The sequence below is a fragment of the Carassius carassius genome, chromosome 5 (assembly GCF_963082965.1).
Source record: "Carassius carassius chromosome 5, fCarCar2.1, whole genome shotgun sequence".
NCBI classification, from domain to species: Eukaryota; Metazoa; Chordata; class Actinopteri; order Cypriniformes; family Cyprinidae; genus Carassius; species Carassius carassius.
Genome location: NC_081759.1, coordinates 40,718,998 through 40,740,573, shown reverse-complemented (window position 1 = coordinate 40,740,573; position 21,576 = coordinate 40,718,998). Strand labels below are relative to the sequence as shown.

The following is a 21,576-nucleotide window of genomic DNA, read 5'->3' as shown; positions in this document are numbered from 1 at the left end:
ACGTACACATAATGAATATATACAGAACACACACACACACACATATATATATATATATATATATATATATATATATATATATATATATATATATATATATATTAGGGGTGTAACGATACGCGTATTCGTATTGAACCGTTCGGTACGAGGCTTTCGGTTCGGTACGCGGTACGCATTATGGACCGAACGGTTCATTGGACTAATTAATTATATTTGAAAAATAAAAAAAATGCGTTCAACAAGGTAGCCCAATAACCCAAACGACGTAACAGGCAACGCCCCTGACACCCCCGAAGATGAAAAAAACACCAACTTATATGTTTATTTTAGGCTACTCAGTCAGGCGCTAGCTCACTCAGTACGCGCTGAAGGCTCGTTGCAAAATGGCCAAAGCGTTTAACAGACCAGAAATAGAAGATCCTCCAATAACCAACAGGTCTGGTGTTTGGGTGCACGTTGGATTCCCTGTAAGCTATATTGGTGATGGCAAGAGAGTGGTGGATAAAAAACAACAACGATATGTCGCGTCTAGGGTACACCAGCGGGAATACAAAAAAAAAACACCAGCGGGAATACTTGAAACGTCAACTCATTTACGCCGACATCACCTTAGTGTGTCAGTATCTGGGAAAAGACGGAAAAAAGGAGAAACATACACACAACAAACTATCCCCGCAGCATTTAGACAGACATTTCCAACGGATTCAAACAGGGCAAAAGACATCACCACGGCGATTAGGCTACATTTACGTTATAGCCGCGGATATGAGACCTTACTATTTACCATTGATTCTATCATCACCATTATAGCTTACAGGGGATCCAAAGTGCACCCAAACACCAGACCTGTTGGTTATTGGAGGATCTTCTATTTCTGGTCTGTTAAACGCTTTGGCCATTTTGCAACGAGCCTTCAGCGCGTACTGAGTGAGCGAGCGCCTTACTCTGTAGTGGAAAACGTAGGTTTTAAGAACATGCTTAATGTAATTGAGCCCCGTTACAATATTCCTTCACGAGCCCATTTCAGACAGACCGTAATTCCTGCTTTGTTCCAAAAAACATAAGCCCTTTAGAGAACCAATTGAGTAAAAACACACTCAATATAAAGAGTTATAGAGTTCCATATAAAAAGTTACATCTTTGTATTTGTTCATAACTAATATAACATTTTCATTTTTTTTTTATAAGGAGCTGTTTTTGTTTTATACAGTATGCTGCTAAGAAAACACCATTGAAGATGGGTAAAGAATAGCTCCATCATTGTTCAATGTAAACAAAAAAACATACTTTGTTAGTTTTAATAAATAAAACATTTTTTAAAAATCAAGGAAATTTATCTGCCAATTTTTTCTTTTTGCTGTATTTAAAACGTACCGAACCGTACCGAACCGAACCGTGACACCAGTGTATCGTATCGAACCGAACCGTGAATTTTGTGAACCGTTACACCCCTAATATATATATATATTTATAAGGCTATGCAAACAAAAACTTTTATTTTGGATACGATTAATCACGATTAATCGTTTGACAGCACCACATAAAATACAGTAAAAAGTAAATTTAAAATAACTGCTTTGTTTTTTAATAATTTTAAAATGAAATTACTGTGATTGCCGAGCTGAAGCATCTTTACTCGAGTCCTCTGTGATCCTTCTGAAATAATTATAATCTGCGGATTTAACACTCAAGAAACATTTATTATTAGTTTCAATATTAAAAACAGTTGCACTGATTAATATTTTTGTGGAAACCATTTTTTTGCAGAATATTTTGCTGAACAGAAAGTTTGAAAGAAGAGTTATTTTTATTTATTTAATTATTTGTAATTTACACAATGTTTCTTTTTAATGCATCATTGTTAAAAACCAAAAACCATCTGTACTGTTCTTGCTTGTTATGAATTGCACAATTTATGAATATGACATTTCTAAAATGCAACTCAAGAAATTAAGCTTTTGAAAACTACTAAGTAAGTCTATTATTGTGACTGTCTCCATTTCTGATAAACCTGCTAATAAGAGACATAAAAACAAACTCTGGTTGGCCACTTCATATCTCAGACAGACTTCTGCGTAATTCTGCAGTCCTTTGCCATTATTAGCTGTAATGTAAACCGGATCATATGCTATTAAAGTCTCACAACGTTAGATTAAGCTGCATAAATGTACATTACTAAGCCTAAATGGAACAATCCATGTGTGAGTATCACATGAGTATTTCAGTGTGCTTACAAAGTGTGTTTGAGAACGTGACTCAGAGTCCGATTGAATTAACAGTAGTGTGTGGGCACTCAGAAGTCGTGCTTGAACTCCAATGAGCAATGCTTCTGAGTGACTTTTTATGTGGCATGATAGTCTCCCCTGCATTTGTGAACATTTGTGTCCATGCGATTACTCACCCGCATGAGTTCTGCTGAGGAGGGTCTGTCCTGAGGAAGTTTTAGTAGGCAGTAGTCAACGAAACTCCGGAATGCATCCGACCTTCACAAAATACAAACAACAGTTACAGTATTATGCACTTTCATAGGATACGTCATGTACAAATACAATGGTGGCCAAAATTGTTAGAACACTTGGTACATTTAAGAGGTTTCATGTGTTTTTGTTGAATTGCCCATTAAATACCCATGAAACAAGCTATTGCTGGAACTACCTGCGACAAAAGGAATCTGCTGGAACATTAAAATGAAGGACTGGCCCTCAAAGTCCAGACCTCAACCCCATTGATCCCCAAGTTTGGGGCGAGTTGGAAAATAATCTGAACAGATCTATGGTATCTATGATAGTCATGGCAAAGAAGGACTATGCAATTCATCTGATCACTCTTCATAACATTGTGGAGTATATGCAAATTGCTATTATAAAAACTTAAGCAGCCACTTTTCCAATTTCCAATATTTATGTAATTCTCAAAACTTTTGGCCACGACTGTACATGATTGATGTGTAGGAGTATTATATACATATCTCTATATGAGTGAGTCAACTTGTGTTTTGTGACTGTGGAAGGACACTCACCACTCATTGGACTGTAAGGTGGGAGAGTCGTTTTGGGCGATGTGGTATAAGGCACTCATTGCATTCATGTTGAAGAGAGGAGGCTTGCGTTCAGCTGGAAAACAGCCAAGGTGTAAGAAATCATCCAATGTGCTGAAATTCTCAAACAGGAAATTTGTGACATATTGCATAGATTGAGAATAAATATACATGCATATGCTAATCAGCAGCAGAGTTATTTCAAACTTGTCTATTTAGACTAAATCCCAGTTCGCCTTGTATAGCATGCAATATTAGGAGAAGCACACTTTAAAAATAAAGGTTCTTTATTGGAACTGATGGTTCCATAAAGAAACTTTAACATCCATGGATCATTTGCACTGCAACAAAGGGTGTTTATTACGGAAAAATAGGTTTCACAGACAAGAGTGTTGCGCTAAATAAAACTGCTTGCTTTCAAACCAAGCAGCTTTCTGTTGTTCAGCTTGGCAAACACACAGGACCAACTTTAACATTAGTACATTTGGAACTTTTTTCCCCTTGCATAAAACTCCCAATTGAACACATTCTTATTGAAATTAATGGAAATCGCCCATGAAAGTGCAACAGTACATGTGACCACACCTCAAAGGTCATCGGCTTTAGTGGTTTTAGTGTAACAATGGCTTCTAAACTTCTGCTTATCGTAGTGGACGCATTGGCTCAGAACATTATTAAAAAGAAACACGGATGAAATATCGAATTCAAAAAATTAAAGACACTCACCCAGCTCTATGCAAGTGATCCCCAGAGACCAGATGTCCACTTTCCCCTCATATTGACCCTCATCCATAGCTAAAATCACTTCTGGAGCCATCCTGTGGTAGAAACACAGACAACTGTCTAATTAACCCTGTAGCATCAGGATGCATCATCTTCTTGAACATCAGTGTCGGTGATACTGACCAGTATGGGGTTCCCACAAAGGAGTTGGCAGGAGAGGCAATGGAAGCAGAGCCAAAATCAGCCAGTTTGACCTGACCGGGTTCTGTCAGCAGGATATTACCAGCCTTCACGTCTCTAAAAAAAAAAAAAAAAAAGAAATTCACAAAGACAGTATATAGACACACTGTAGTATCATATCACCATGTTATTCAATGAAAGGGTGTCTTGGGTTAAAAAAAAATATACATAAATAAAATAAAATAAAAAGAGAGAAAATGAAAGTTAAAATAGTACTTTGTTTCTGGAAGCTAATAAAACACATAAAAACTAAAGCAGTTGAATAAAGCATACTCAAACCGTATGCAATCATGCTGAAATACATGAGTCATGGATTGGTACTTCAACTATAATGGTTTAGTACTTAAAACCCTGATACAAAAGAGTACACACTATAAATCTGACAAAAATTAATATAAACCGCTCTTTTGATATTCAAAGTAGGCTTTGATATTTAATATAAATGTTCTGGTCAGACCATTGTTGAAAGGAAAAAGAAGCATTTATTTATTTGTTTGTTTATATTATTGCCATACCAGCATCTATGGCTATTTTTATGTCAATATCAATGTATTTAAAACAAAACAGATAGTAGTAACACAGTAGACAAAACAAACAACAAAGTCACTTCAATATTACAAGAACTTTATAAGATTTTACATTTCAATATCTGATAAAACTTCTGATTAATAAACATAAAAAAAAAGTTGTCCCATTTAATTTGCCATTTTATACAAGTTTAGTACAGGTTTGAGATCTGATGGAGGAATTTAAAACAAAATTATAAATGGTAAATTCTATTTAAATAATGGAAGCTAATAAAACACAAAATTACTCAACAATCATGTTGTAAAGCAGTAAACCCTCTCAAGGCAGGCGTTGCTGATTTGCAACAGTTAAAAACTAAAAACCTTATTACTCCAGATACATATTTTATTTATCTGGAGTACTAAAAACTTTACTAAAGGTTACTAAAGTTACTAAAACTTAATTTGAGCCTGAGAGGGTTAAAGCATGCTGAATAAAGGGTATGCAGATTAGTCATAGATTAGTACTTTACTTTAATCATCAAGATTTGTTGCTTTAAAATCTGAAGAGTACACACTATAAATTAAAATAACATTAATGCAATCCATTTCTAATCATTCTAGTCAGTCGATGCTTGCAGGGAAAAACAAAATAAAACTAAATTGCAAAGTATATACAGTCACTGTAAACAAAGTTAAGGGAAACAAAAATAGCACTGCTTTATGGTAAGCATAAAAGCACATATGACCCAAGTTTGCTTTATAAACAGACTGTCAGATAAAGACTTATCTGTCATTTACACACACACACACACACACACACAGAGAGAGAGAGGAACCTAACACTGTGTAAACAGATATTATTCAGACGGTGGCTCACCTGTGGATCATGTTATGGGAATGTAGGTAAGCCAGTCCTAGCAAGGCACCATGGGTAATGGCAGCAATTTCAACCTCTTGGAGGGGTTTCTTGTGAACTGGAAAATAAAAGCAGCATGCTTAATGACATCTTAACATGTGCAAAACAGCACAGGAACATTTGGTGCTTTTGTTATGACGGTGCTAAAAAAAGAACAAAACAAAAACTAAAGTTTCAAAAAGAGTCATGCGATGCTTAGTGAACTGACACTACACCTGATCCTCATGTAGACCAGGACTGAGAACGATTAGAACATGGCCTTGAATTAAACAGATGCGGACTGAATTACTCATACATGACATTATGGCAGTTAAACTAGACATTCTAATTTCTTCTTTCACACACACACACACACATACATATAGAGCGATAATTGAAACCAACAGTCTATCATTAAAGCTGTTCATGTTGCCAACATCCGAAGGAAACAAAAACATGAACGCGATGGCATAAATGGAATAAAACACAATGGACTTTATCATGCATCTGAGATGTGGCTAATAAAGGCCTTCAAACACATGACAGCTCTAACAAAAAATGATCTTCTGTGTGATGCATGCAGTGCTTACGGTGTGTGTGTGTGTGTGTGTGTGTGTCTGCACTCTAATTGCATACTTGAGAGTGTGTAGTGTGCATTTCAAGTGTGAACTCACCCTCTAACAAGTCTGAAGCAGAGCCGAGACAATACTCCATCACAAGCTGAAAAAAATAATTAAATAAAAAAGCAGATGAGAACAATGTGAAAAGGAGGCATGGCTGCCCCAGAGAATTCTGGTAATTAATTAAACGTACACTAAGGAGTTGTTACAGTCGTTCCCTCGGTTCACAAATGCATAACTATATATATATATATATATATACTATATATACATATATATATATATATATAGTATATATATATATATATATATAGTGAAAGTGAGAAAGTGAAAGTGAAGTGACATTCAGCCAAGTATGGTGACCCATACTCAGAATTTGTGCTCTGCATTTAACCCATCCGAAATGCACACACACAGAGCAGTGAACACACACACACACTGTGAGCACACACCCGGAGCAGTGGGCAGCCATTTATGCTGCGGCGCCCGGGGAGCAGTTGGGGGTTCGATGCCTTGCTCAAGGGCACCTAAGTCATGGTATTGAAGGTGGAGAGAGAACTGTACATGCACTCCCCCCACCCACAATTCCTGCCGGCCCGGGACTCGAACTCACAACCTTTTGATTGGGAGTCCGACTCTCTAACCATTAGGCCACGACTTTCCCTAAAATATATATATATATATATATATATATCCCTCTCTTTATTTATTCTTATTTTTTTTTTTTAAATGAGAAATAACAGAAGACAAAAGAAATACACCAAAAAACAAAGACAAATATGCGGACAACTTCCCAGCCTTCCAATACATGCGACAAGAGAAACTTTGAAACTATGGAAGCATATGGGTAGCAATATTCAATTTGGAATGTAATATGCAAAATGACAATGCAATATGTAAAATGGCAATGCATTTCTGTATTTACATTTACATTTTCCAATACAAATGTGCGACATTTGGTGCAAAATGAAAATGAAAATTAAATGACAATTTTCATTTGCCATTTCATACACTAGTTTTAATATGTAAAATTAATTCTACTTTTAACGCTTTAAATGGCGGGAGGGGACGTACACGTGATCGGCTCGGAATGCATTTTCAATGTGCACATTGAATTTTGCTACATTCATTGCGGGACATTGAATGAAAATGCAGTCGTAAGTGTCTTGACTGTGAGTGTAAATGCAATTAAGAAAAAGAACATTTGAATGTTAATTTTGCCACAGTTTTTGATTGAACATGTTACACATGTCTAATCATTTCTGTAATGCATTTAAATTTACATTTTGCAACTTATAAAGCATTAAAAGTAGTATTCATTCAAAAGTAGTGTATGCAATGGCAAATGAAAATTATGTAATTTAATTTTCATTTTGCACCAAATGTCGCAAAATGTATTGGAAAATGTAATTGTAAGTACAGAAATGCATTGCCATTTTGACATATTGTATTGTCATTTTGCATATTACATTGCAAATTGAATATTGCTACGCATATGCTTCCATATGAAAAAAGTAATAATAATAACTAGATGAAAATAAAATGTGGAGACAAACTTTTAAGTTGGCTTGAAAAAGCCTCGCTAAAAATGTGAAGCAGTTTTAAAAGCTTTAAGTTTGAAGGTTTCCAGTTTCAACTAGTTTGAAGTTCAAACAGATAGATAGATAGATAGATAGATAGATAGATAGATAGATAGATAGATAGATAGATAGATAGATAGACAGATAGATAGATGGGAAATATTAAATCAGAAATTTTAAATGTCGATTAATAGATTGTATGTGGTTTCTGTGGTGCTACGCGGTTGCTAGGGTACCCGGGGTGGATGCTAGGGTGTTTTTTTATTTATATCCCTCTCTTTTTTTATTGAAATGAGAAATATCAGAAGACATAATACCAAAGAAATACACTAAAACCAAAGACAAACGTATGGACAAATGGGGAATGCAACTCCCCAGTCCTCCCCAGATACTCCCCAGTCTTCCAATGCATGTTAGCAGAAAACGTTTATATAAACAAGTAATAATAATAATCGTAATAATAATTTACAGTCGTAATGTATAATATATACAGATCCAGTATGTAGGGGTGGGCGATATCTCGATATTTAAAATATATCGAGATATTTTTATTAAACACGATATAGATCGTATATGGATCAATATATATCGATATATTGTTTATATTTATATTACTAAAAAAAGTTTAAAAAAAAAGATTTCATCTTATGTCGTCTCACTAAATTAGGACGTAAACACGAAGAAAATCTCCAGAACTGCTCTGAGGGTCACTTCATGAGCATCTGACCATTTGATTTGTGTAAAACTAGCATCATATCACATCATAGACTGTAGTATCACATACAGAGAACTGTAAAGGTAAACCCATCAAAATAAAAGTATTTGCCAGAAATCTATTACTATTGTTCAGCAGAATGTACAGTACATAGCCCACTACTACTACTATTAAAATGAAACGAACATAATTTTTTAAGGAATAATCACACACATTTCTTCCATGTTACTATGTTTTAATAGTAAATCCCCTTTGTTTACCAAAAAATAAAGTTTGCTTAATTTTAAATAATTAAAAGATAAATTAAATGAATGTTTTATGCCTTCATTGATAACCAGAAAAATTTAAATACAAAGAATTTCTGAAGGGAAAAAAAAAATTTCACATAAGGGTATTTTTTTATTTTTTTATTTTTACTAATTAAGTTGTTTTTATGCATTTAAAACACATAATTAGGTAACAATAAAACATATGGTGAAGAAAAAAATAAAGCGTTTCATAGGGCCCTAAACGTAATATTTGGCATATTTGTTTTTGCAGTAGTTTTTGGGGGGTTATTTTTCCTGTAATGATATCGAGATATATATCGTATATCGAGATATATCAAAATATATCGAGATATATTTTTTGCTCCATTTCGCCCAGCCCTACCAGTATGTACACACTGTTTTTAATGATCGAGATATCGAGATATATATCGTATATCGAGATATATCAAAATATATCGAGATATATTTTTTGCTCCATTTCGCCCAGCCCTACCAGTATGTACACACTGTTTTTAATGATCGAGATATCGAGATATATATCGTATATCGAGATATATCAAAATATATCGAGATATATTTTTTGCTCCATTTCGCCCAGCCCTACCAGTATGTACACACTGTTTTAATAGTAAATCGCCTTTGTTTACCAAAAAATAAAGTTTGCTTAATTTTAAATAATTAAAAGATAAATTAAATGAATGTTTTATGCCTTCATTGATAACCAGAAAAATTTAAATACAAAGAATTTCTGAAGGGAAAAAAAACATTTCACATAAGGGTATTTTTTTATTTTTTTATTTTTACTAATTAAGTTGTTTTTATGCATTTAAAACACATAATTAGGTAACAATAAAACATATGGTGAAGAAAAAAATAAAACGTTTCATAGGGCCCTAAACGTAATATTTGGCATATTTGTTTTTGCAGTAGTTTTTGGGGGGTTATTTTTCCTGTAATGATATCGAGATATATATCGTATATCGAGATATATCAAAATATATCGAGATATATTTTTTGCTCCATTTCGCCCAGCCCTACCAGTATGTACACACTGTTTTTAATGACAAGAATAAAAAGCTAAATATATGTAAAGAAAAAGGAGAGGGAAAGAAACATTTTGTCATTTATAAATTTTGTTAGCGTTCCTCTCAATGGCAGTACTAACCCATGCTGTGTTGTCCTTCAAGTAGCAGCCTTTATATTCAATGGTGTTTGGGTGTCGTAGCTGTTCCAAAAACTTCACCTCTTTAATGATGTCCTGCCATTTCTGAACCCAAAAGAAACACACACACACACACACACACACACACACACACACAAACAAACACACAAACACACACTTTTAAACATCTGTACCTTTGGCTTCCATCATATTCTACAGAACTGAAATGCCTTTTTAGTTATTTATTTAAACGATATTGTTAAACAAATGGTTACTGCAGCTAAAAAATCCTTTGATTCGATCATTTACATGAGTTCAAGGAATACAGAACTGCTTTATATTGAGGCTAAAACAGCAACACATCCAAGTCCAGACTCGAGTTTGTCTCTCACCTCGGTGGTCTGCTTGCCGTTGTAGGACATCTTCTTAATGGCCACCACCTCGTTGGAAAAGGAGTTCCGGGCCTGCAGCGAAGCAAAACAATTCATTAATACTATTTTTGGCTTTTGCCACTTTCATCCAAAAGGTACAACAAAAAGCTTTTTAGTACTTCATGCAACTTGCATAAACAAATAAGTCTCAATATTATCAGTCTCCATTATCATCCTAATTTAACCAATATTGAAAATGTAAAAAAGACAATATTGGTAATACTGATATGCTCACGTACATAGTCTTTTTTTAAATTCAAGTTCATTTCTATAGCGCTTTTCACGATACAAACCATTGCAAAGCAGCAAAGTGTGCAAAGTTTCTATTTATATTTAGGAGTAGGTTATTAGTGGTGACTATGGCAGAAATGTACAGAATCATGCAGTTAGATACAAATTACACATTAAACTTTGTGATTCGATGTTGTTTCCAGGGTTAGCATCTTCTGTCTTAAAAAAAAAAAAAATACAGTTAAAATTAAAAATTGTTAACTATAATAAATACAAAAAAAGTAATTTCTGTGATGCGCAGCTGTATTTTCAGCATCATTACTCCAGTCGTCAGTATCACATGATCTTCAGGAATCATGAAAATATGATGATTTGCTGGTAAAAAAAAAAAAAAAAAATATATATATATATATGACTTTTATCAGTTACAAACAACTATGACGCTTAATATTATTTTGCAAACAATGATACATTTTTCAAGACTCTTTGATAAGAGTTTAAAATAACTTTTTTTTGTTTGTTTCCTAATGTGCCATTGCTGAATAACAGCATCAGTTTAACATATCAATTTCAATCTAAACATGTGAACAGCAGTGTAGGATGAGACATGATTGTATATTTGTTGGCAGAAGTGTTTGTGGCAGACATCAGTAATGTCATTAGGCCAGCTGGCCCTCACATTTACACCGAATGAACATCTGTATTTAAAGCAGCGTCTCCTAGCTATTCTTTCCCTTTAAGACCAGCACTACACCTGGATGGAGAGTCTGCATACGAGCGAGTAAACGTTTGAGAAAAAAAGACCGATAGAGAGAGAGAGGGGTGGGATTTGCACGGTGGATTCCAGTCTTGCAACAGATTTGGAATCAAAGGCTTTATGCTATTAGCGCCCAGATTAGGAAATGCACAAGAACTTGTCATGAGGATGCAGTTCTTGTATTTGACAGAACCGCTGCACTGTGGAGCTGCTTCCAAAACTAAACGATGTTCTCCAAGTTTAACTACAGATAAGAACTGACTGACGGGGAGAATAAGAGAAAAAGTTTAGGTATTAAAAGCTTTTCTGGTCTCTGACGTCTCGATGTGCCTTTCGTCTTCTACAGAACTTTGAAAGAGAAAAATATTACTCCAGCTTTAGGAAGATTGTTAATGTTTTTAGAAAGTTTCTTCCGCTCATCAAGGGTGTATATATTTGATCGAAAATACATGAAAACAAAAATAATTTGTGAAATATTATTGCAATTTAAAATAAAAGTTTCTATTTTAATATACTTTAAAATATAATATATTTCTGCGATCGAAGCTGTATTTTCAGCATCATTACTGCAGTCTTCAGTGTCACATGATCCTTCAGAAATCATTCTGATATAAAGATTCGCTGCTCAAGAAACATTTATTTGTTATCAATGTTCAAACGTCGAGCTGCTTCATATTTTTGGTGATCTGTGGTACTTTTTTACATGATTCTTTGTTAAAAAAAATGGTAAAAGGACAGTTTTTATTCACAATTGAAATGTTGTGCTACATTATCCCCTACGACTCAACAGTTTGGGGTCAGTATATTTATTTATACATTTTTAAAGAAATTGATACTTTTATTTAGCAAGAATGTGTTAAATGGTTAAAAAGGGATAGTAAAGACGTATGCTCTTTTATTCTGAATAAATGCTTTTTTTTTTCATTTTTATTCATCAAAGAATCAAAGAAAAAAGAGTCACAGGTTCCAAAAAAAATATTAAGCAGCACAACAGTTTCAACACTGATAATAAATCGTCAATGATCATGTGACACTGAAGACTGGAGTTATGATGCTGAAAATTCAGTGCCGTGTCACAGATATAAATTATATTTTAATGTATATTAAAATAGTAAACCAATATTAGAAATTGTAATAATATTTCACAATATTAGTGTTTTTTCTGTATTCTTGATCAAATAAAAACAGTCTTGATGAGCAGAAGAGACTCCATTAACATGAGTGTTAAAGTTGTTTTCACTGATGCTGATGATACTCCTGTTCATACTTCAAATTAGCAAAGGAAATAAATTAATTTAACATGGTCAGTTAGTATTTTGTTTGTTTGTTTTTTGGAGTATATTCTACTTGATTTTAATATTTTTTTAATTATATTCTATATGTTTTTAAAGCATTCGTTTCGCTTACAAACTTGTAAGCACGCATGCAAACAGCTTCTAATCCTCGTTTTAAGATAATAGGTCTACTCAATGTAGTTACACTACCCAAATGAACAAAAAAACTCGATTATAAGTAAGCAATACACAATGATGATAACAATCAGTGGATATTGTTTGAGGATGAATGGGTCATTGAGTAAAAAATGAACTCCTGAACACTAAACATAACAACAAAAGCAACCATAAAACACTGTAAATGCAACTCAAAAACTGTGAAAATGTAACTTTGTTAATTATTCATGCCCCAGTGCATGACGTATTGCAACTTTTCAGTACTCACAAAGTACACTGCTCCGAAGCTCCCGTGGCCGATCTCGTGCAAGTCGCAGAAGACTTCTTCCGGGTCATCTTTGAAGAAGAGACTGGCCGACTCTGGGTCTTTCAGTCCTCCCTTCTGCGTGGACGATGGCATCATGAGTTAGACAGAACCTCTGATGTCCACGTGCTTCTGCTCGACTTCATTCAGCAGGCCCGGCATTGACCTGCTCAGCCTGCGGACAGAACGGAGCGCATTAAAGACGGACCAAGTGAGGGTCTTCAGCAGACAAGAGAGACTTCAAAGATTAGTAAACCCAAAAGTGAAAGTTCTGACATCCTTCACTCCCCCTCACCTCATTCAAACCAGTTTGACTTGTTCTTATTTGGAAGAAAAAAAATCAAAAATTTTAAACCGTTGTTCTAGAATTTAAGTAATGACTTAATGGAACACTTCCCAAGTCTTCTGAAATTCTATAAAAAAAAATTGAGTGATAAATCACATTTTAATATAAAATATAAGCATACAAGTCAAGTGGACTAGATTTATGGTACAGTATGTTTTTTGTTTGTTTTATTCATTTTGGAGCTTTACTGTCTTTGCCCTCATCTATTGGCACAATATTGAGGGACCAGCATATTCGTGAGAAATCTTCCATTAAAACTATATATTGTGCTTTAAATAAAATGTTTTAATAAAGCAAGCATCCTGCTCAAATGCAAAATAAATTAATTCATTAATTAATAAATATATTTATACATATATACATATACATATATACACACACACACACACACATATATATATATATATATATATATATATATATATATAATAAAAAATTTATAATTATAATAAATAAAATAAATTAATGCATAAATAGTTGGAAATAATAGTAGTAAATAAAAAATATATATATATGTAAATAAGCAAATACAAAAACAAGTAAAAGAAATAAATAATAACAAATATATATATAAAAAACTAAAATAAATAAATAAATATCTCCACAATGCTGTTGCACCAGGAATAATATATTTTCTCATGCACATACATGACACTCACATACCCACAGATACTAGTGAGTGTAAAATGATTATATACTTTTATCTTGAGTACAGGCCTCTCCCATCCACAAAGTCTATACGGCGTTGTTCTTGGCATGCTTGAGCATGCACACGTGTTTGCAATGGTAAACTGGTGTGACACAAATGTGTTAGCACTGGGGGTAGTTTGGTTAGGCATCATTGGACGACAGCTCAGCGTCTGGCAGCATTGCTCATCATGCTAGCATGTGCACACACATACAGCAGCCACCTGCATGTAACACTGCTTACTGAGTCAGCAGACATCTGACACACAAGCAGCCACTGACCCAGGAACAACAGCTGCTGAGAGTGTATCCAATACAGAGAGAGACTGAACATACATCCATCTGTATATATACACACACACACACACACACACACACACTAAAAGTATGATCTAAAAATTTAAATAAAAAAAGAAAATAAAAACAGAATTTAAAAAAATGTTAGTTGTACAGTAAAATGCAGCCAAATGGTTGGAGTAGTATGGTTTAAGAGGCAAAGCAAAATAAAACAATGACTGATGAAATATTATGAAACTGTTTTTTCTTTAATAAGTTGCAAAGATAAATTGTGCACAATAAGCCAAGAAGCATTTATATAAATAAGGTCATTTTGATTTCATGCCAACTTCAAATTGCAGTGCTTTTTATTTTATTTTTTAATTGCAAGCCTTATTCAATGGAGGGTAGCATACTGTAAATGAAACTCATGTTCACACCATGCAGATCAAACCTAGTGTGAAAACAGCTGTAAACAACATCTTGCTCCAGCATGCAGTAAACTAAACTTCAAACCTACAACCTTGCAGTTAGCTCTGATCTAAAACCACCACACCACCAGTGCCACGAGCAAAAGCACTGGACACTGGATCCTAAACCATGAAAAACACAATTCAGTTTCATAAGCGTAAGCGTAAGTCCTTTTAGTCCACTGACCAAATAAATGAAATCTTCACTATTCAACTACTGAATGAAAATAATTAGACTGCGGGTAACAGAAGTCTCAACCGGACGCACAGGTAAAGCCTCTTCTGATTGTGATCGGAATAAAGGTTAATAAGAGTTCACAGTCATATAACAAATATATACCAATTTCTGCACAATGCAGTCATAAAACCCATTCGCTCCAGATCATTTAAGATCATTTCATTTAGAGTTAGTGAAGATGTTACTGTACAGTTTGGGATTTTAAAGCAACAATGTGGCTTCATTCAACCCTTGCATAACAGGACATATAAGGCAACATTTAAAGAGATAGTTTGAAAATGAAAATTCTGTCATTTCTGTATTTATTCACCCTTGTGTCATTACAGAACATAAGATATTTTGAGAAACGTCTCACTGTTTTTTATCCAGTGTTGCTTGATTCCCAACGTTCTTCAAAATATTGTTTGAATACACAAAGCCATACAGGTTTGAAATAATGTGAAGGTGAGTAAATTATGTCAGTTTTTAATTTAAGGTTAATTATCCCTGTGCTGGGTTTAATATATAAGCATTAGTGACATGCATTTCAAACATGTCATTTAAATTTTCAAAATGTGCTTGGATAAATTTTAATTAGGCAAAAGAAATGCATTCAATGCAATTTCCCACAATGCATCAGATCAGACATCTGCTGTTGATCGCGAGCAAATAAAGTATGATAAAGCATCACAAGCTGCACAAACCCAAATTTTCCAAAATATCTTCTATCATTTAGCAAAGGCCAAAAGCGATTGGTTGACCTGTTCCACCAGCAACAGGCAGAACAATGTCTTCTGGTTGCATCATGTGTTTATCTATTCGTCTGACTCTCTCCCTTTTTCTGTTTCTGTCACTTTTCAACTCACGCACAGAGTTGCTGCCTTCTACCTTCGCTTCAAACGGCGACTCCGAATACGACGCCATTTTCCTTGTCCCTCATAGGCTGAGATCCAGAAATCTGCATCCAATAAGATTCCAGCAACCAGAGCCAGAGTCCTGCTTGATGATGCAACGCAGAACCAACAGGTTGCAAGACGTGAGAGTGAGTCTAATAACAACAACCACATCTATTTGGGAAGTCGGGAGGAATAACTGTGAATCTATGGCTGCTTTGTGTTAAGGTTGAGAGGTTAGCCAGCAGGTTGATTCAGATTAATGGAGGGTAGAAACGAGGAGAGAGACTTCATTAGACTCTGACTTTTCCTCTCTTTAATGCTCCTTGTGCCATCAGGTCCCAGTGGAAAGCTATCGGCATCACTAGTGTATCTGTGAATGCATGTGTGCGTATGCAGTGCATCAAACCTCTGAATAAAACATACGTTTGGCATGTTGTTGTCCACATTCGTCCCGTGCTTCTGAACCACAGGCCTCCCACATACGGAGAAACCTTGGAAAACATGTGAAATCACACCAGAACACCCAGGCACAAGAGTCCAGTTTTACATCACAGCATGAAACTATGTATGACTAGGGTTGCAAAAAGGTGGAAATTTTCCAGTAAATTTTGGAAATTATCCAGGGGTTTTTTTTCTCTTGAATATTCCATGGATTTATTAGAAATTTTCCACCCCTTTGCAACCCTACATATGACACTATTAATTTGTGCAGGAAATTGGAAAATTGAGGGGAAATGGTTTATATGTGGTAATGCCTATTTTTACATACATATATTATATATATGTATAATCAAATGAAAAGGTCAAATGGTAATTAAGAATTTAAGCAATATAACGATTTTAGAGTCAAATGAAAAGTCAAAAGTTGTGATGCTGTGTGTGTATGCATGTGTATGGCATATGAGAGAGGCCAATGTTTTATTCATTTCTCTGATGACTGTGTGAGGAGACGAAGATCTTTTTTATATGACTTGTAAGCAGCACACAGATCAGTTCTTAAGTCATTAAGTCAAACTCTTTAATCTGCACTAACATGAGCTGTGCAGTCATCCATTCATCACCACAGACGAATAAATAACAGTCACATCATTAGTGCCAGAAATGAGCATTTCCTAACGCTACAGACACAAATAAAAGAATAACCTACGCATGTGCAAAATTCAAAACACAACAGCGGTCTACTACATCAGTGAATCCTCCATCTATTTAAATATTTAAATGGTGAATATTACTGAAAACAAACAGCGTTTTCATTGCTCTTTTGAAATCAATGAATGAGTTGATCTACACGGTTTCCCAAACTGGAGCTGGTCAAGTTGATAAGAAGCTAATCATTAATTAAATCTTAAAAACGGAATACATTAAATGTAAAAATTGGATGCGCAAAACTGCATAGTTTCGAAATCGACTTAGTTTGTCTGAATGACTAAATCAACTATAATTGGTCTTATTCTAGATCGAGTACGGTCATACTGTCTGTAATCTAAAAGCATCTGTAGATGAAGCCAATTTGAAGCATTGCTAAAAAATAAAAAAAGACATTACTTTTGAACTATGCAGTTGCTGGACTCAACAGAAACCGGATTAATAATAACAACAACAATAATGTTTACTCAATTTTCATATTTTCATAAACTATCCCTTTAATTGTAAGAATCGGTCAAAGGGTGTAAAATAAACTATATTACAGATTTTTTTTGCATTGCAAGAAGATTTCTGGGGGGTAAAATAAAACGCTAGAAAATAATTATGTTTCTTTAAACAAATGAAAAGTTCAATTGATTCCCAACAGCTCAGGGTGGCACCTCAGGCAGCTCATAATTTCGAAACAGAAGAATGCATAATAAAAGAGGTCAAAAAAACAACCTCCTTTACATTTCCCTTCATGTTCACATCATCACTCGCTCGCCCACTCTCTCTCTCTGCTGTTTGTGTGAATCAGCAGTGTTGCTCACAACTGACCCTGTTGGGGGTATAGAACGAGAGGAAGAGCGAGAGAGAGAGAGAGAGAGAGAGAGAGAGAGAGAGAGAGAGAGAGAGACAGAGAGAGAGAGAGAGAGAGAGAGAGAGAGAGAGAGAGACAGAGAGAGACAGAGAGAGAGAGAGAGAGAGAGAGAGAGAGAGAGAGACAGAGAGAGAGAGAGAGAGAGAGAGAGAGACAGAGAGAGACAGAGAGAGAGAGAGAGAGAGAGAGAGAGAGACAGAGAGAGAGATCTGGAGCAGGCCAAGACTAAAAAAGAGCTGGCTTCTCCTGTCTGACTGCTTTAATTCAGTAAGATCTGCTGCTTCTCCACATAGACGACTCTATTTAGAGTAACATCCCTCAAACGCTGTAACATTTCTCCTTCATGCAGCAAGAGGAAGTGAGAGAGAGAGAGAAAGAGAGAGAGACAGAGAGCGATAGAGCGATAGAGCGAGAGAGAGAGAAACACCTTTAAACTAAGTGACTGATGTAGATGGTCTGGTCCTCTACTGCTTGCTTAAGACTTCTGGATCACGACAAAAAATAATAATACTGGGCGGCATAAATACATGAATAAAGAAAAATTGAGTTTTGTTTGAAAGTTTGCTGAATGATTCATGCTTAACTATTAAAAGCTTTAAAAATAATCATAAAAGGAAGTCTGTAGGTAGGCGGCTGCACAGATTGTACCTGGGGAAGTACTGAAGGTCAGAGACAGTAACAGAGTACAACTAAAATGTTAAAGTGGGTCTAAACATCAGGCGGAGGTTTACTTGACATTTAGAGCAAGATTTTGGTCCAAAGAGGCTTGAGGATCAACAGTTGTTGCGAATGACACAAATGTGCAAAAAGATGTATAGTACATTGAAGTACACATAAAAACTAGAATAAGAACTAAAAAAAACAAAAAAACAAATGCATGTATACATTTAAGAAAAAATATGTTACGATTATATATATATATATATAATTTCAGTTTAGTGTCACTTTAGAAAATACGATTTTGGTGCTCAAGAAAAATTATTTATTAAATGTTAAAAAACAATGTTTGTTAGTTTTTTTTCTTTGATGAATAGCAATTTAAAAACAACAGCATCTACTGAAAAAAGAATTATATAAGAAAAATATTTTGTAGCATTATAAATGTCTTTATAGTCACTTGATCAAATTAAAGCAACTTTGCTGAATAAGCATCATCAATTTCTTAACAATAATAATAATAATAATAATCTTCTTAACCCAAAACTATACATGCGAACACACACACATATACATTATAGGCTTGTATTGTTTTATTTACATTGTTACAATAAAAATATTATTTACATCGCTTAACACTAGTTTAATTTTTTTATTATTATTATTAACTTGTACTGTTAATGATCTGCAGTTCAATTTACATTTTATTTTGACCCAAAAGCCATTTTAACGAGTGATTATGTGCATGCAAACAGCCAGTGTATCTGCATAGAGATTGGCCTGTGTGCTACGGTTATCTCCGCAGAAGTACACTCTAGTTTAAACAGATGTGTGAGTCAGTAAAGTAAAGCTGTAGTATGGGCCCCCGGGGCGCTGCTTCATGTCCCGAGAGATAAGATAACAATTTGAACAACATGCAAGAGAAAATAAAGGGTTTAATGCTTGAGTAACCAGAGAAGAACACATGCATTTCTTTTCATTAATAGTACATTATAATAGACAAGAATTACAGTTTCTCTTTAAAAACAAACAAGCAAAAACAATTAATTGACATTTATCTTGTCAAAGTTTGGGGTCGGGACCTTTTAATTGAGCAAATGTGATGGTAAAGACATTTACAATGTAGCACAATATAATATATATACATATTGAATACTAATATATATATTAGTATTCAATTTAAAATGTCCAGGTTTTCCCCAACCATGGGAACTAAAAGCTAAATTAAGTATGCAGTGGGAATGTGTGATGGAGCACTGAGCCAGGCCTGTATTTGACAGAGCAGATCACTGATAGCGCTTCAGTTTCCATTACCCTCCGCCGGCTTCAGAATGAACCAGTTCGGAATTCCCAGCGAAGGGAATTCGACAACAAATTGTACAATTTTCATGCCAGTCTACTACGCTGCATAACAGTACAAACACACAAGTGCATATGCCCTTCCTTCCTGTCCCACTTTCATCTCGCTTCACGAGAAAGCCATCATTAAACAGCACTTAACGCAGTCAAAATCCCGTTTTCATTTAGAGTCATTCTGAAAAAAGGCTGAGCAGCATCTGCATAACTCAACTGCACAAACCCAAACAGATGAGAGGAGTGAAGGTGAATTAATCCTCTTCATGTAATATAGGTCACAGGCACAGGGCCGCAGAAGACTGTTGGTATTCAGTACGGTTTTGCGAAATCGCGACAAATGCCCGAAACTGAATGCAAATCGGTGATCGTTCGCGCAATTTATAATCACGCAGTTGAATTATCAAAAGACGTGATCTAAGGGATTCACCAGTTTTATTTTTTCCCCAAATTTTTTTTTTTTTTTTTTTTATTCCATGTTTCTGTTTTCATTTTTCTTTTACGCCAAAAATCATTAGGATATTAATTACAGATCATGTTCCATGAAGATATTTTGTAAATTTCCTACCATATCAAAACTGGATTTTAAGAACTTGGACAACTTCGATTTTTGAAAGGTGATTTTCTCAATATTTAGATTTTTTTGCACCCTCAGATTCCAGATTTTCAAATAGTTGTCTCTCGGCCAAATATTGTCCTCCTAACAAACCATACATCAATGGGAATCTTATTTATTTAGCTTTCAGATGAAGCAATCTCAATTTTAAAACACTGACCCTTATGAATGGTTTTGTGGTCCATCACATATGTTTAGTTTATAGCACTTCCAGATACAAAAAGACTACAGGGCCGATTATGCTTAATGACGTAAATTGCGTTTGTTGATTTGGCAAAGAAAAAGAATAGTAGTGGTAGATGTGCTTCTAAGCACATCGAGACAAATGAGGGATCAAACGAATGATCAAAGATGACAAAGAACCAGACATTTTCAGTCCTTGTTTTGATCAACTTTCATTTTAACTTTCACTTTTTTTTTTTCATGACATTGTCGTGATATTGACGATGCTGCAATGTAAATCAGAGCATCTCTGGTCCCAAAACACAGACACTGACTCTGCCTCTGGCCTCCCTTCAGGTGTCAACTGATATCCAATCTGATATTCTGGTGGTTCATTTGCCCGATTGACTGAGTACACAGAGGAAGACTAGCCAAAGTGTCTGTTTGAAAGTCTGCAGTTCATTTTCAGCATCAACAGCAATGATTGGACGTTAAAACTGCACTCCAGATGCAAAACTGGAACCGGTTTTCAAATCAACAAAGTTTCAGAAATGTCGGTATTCGGTAACACTTTAGATAAAGGAACCCATTTTCACTGTTAACTAAGAGTTTTCCCTCAATAAATTCCAAATTTGCTTCTTATTAATTGTTAGTAAGATAGTTTTTAGTTTAGGTACGGGGTAGGATTAAGAGGACAAAAATATGGTCATGCAGAATATGTGCTTTAAAAAAATGCCAATATGTAATATAAATGCTAATAAGCAACTAGTCAATAATAGTAAGAATAGGTACTTAACCAAAATTTCTCCTTTTGAATACCTTTTTAAAAATGGAAGACACACACACACACAAACACACACAAATTATAAATCAAACAAAAAATATTTGATAACATTAATATTTACTGGATAGTGCATTATTTCTTAAAATGGATAAAAATGACAAATTTGACTTATGATTTGAGAAA

At 34.7% G+C, this 21,576-nt stretch overlaps 1 protein-coding gene across 2 annotated transcripts in view; it reads right to left on the bottom strand.

Moving 5' to 3' along the window:
• LOC132141616 (serine/threonine-protein kinase TAO3-like) overlaps nt 1-21,576 on the bottom strand; it is a 57,442-nt gene that overhangs the window by 15,876 nt on the left and 19,990 nt on the right. For both annotated transcript variants that reach the window (XM_059551301.1, XM_059551300.1), the window contains exons 2-10: nt 12,889-13,099; nt 10,143-10,214; nt 9,754-9,855; nt 6,079-6,124; nt 5,387-5,483; nt 3,944-4,057; nt 3,764-3,855; nt 3,020-3,113; nt 2,402-2,483 (exon numbers count right to left, since the gene is read on the bottom strand). In XM_059551301.1, coding sequence (XP_059407284.1) covers nt 2,402-2,483; nt 3,020-3,113; nt 3,764-3,855; nt 3,944-4,057; nt 5,387-5,483; nt 6,079-6,124; nt 9,754-9,855; nt 10,143-10,214; nt 12,889-13,023 — 834 coding nt within the window. In that variant the 5' untranslated portion in view covers nt 13,024-13,099. The remainder of the gene's footprint in view (nt 1-2,401; nt 2,484-3,019; nt 3,114-3,763; nt 3,856-3,943; nt 4,058-5,386; nt 5,484-6,078; nt 6,125-9,753; nt 9,856-10,142; nt 10,215-12,888; nt 13,100-21,576) is intronic.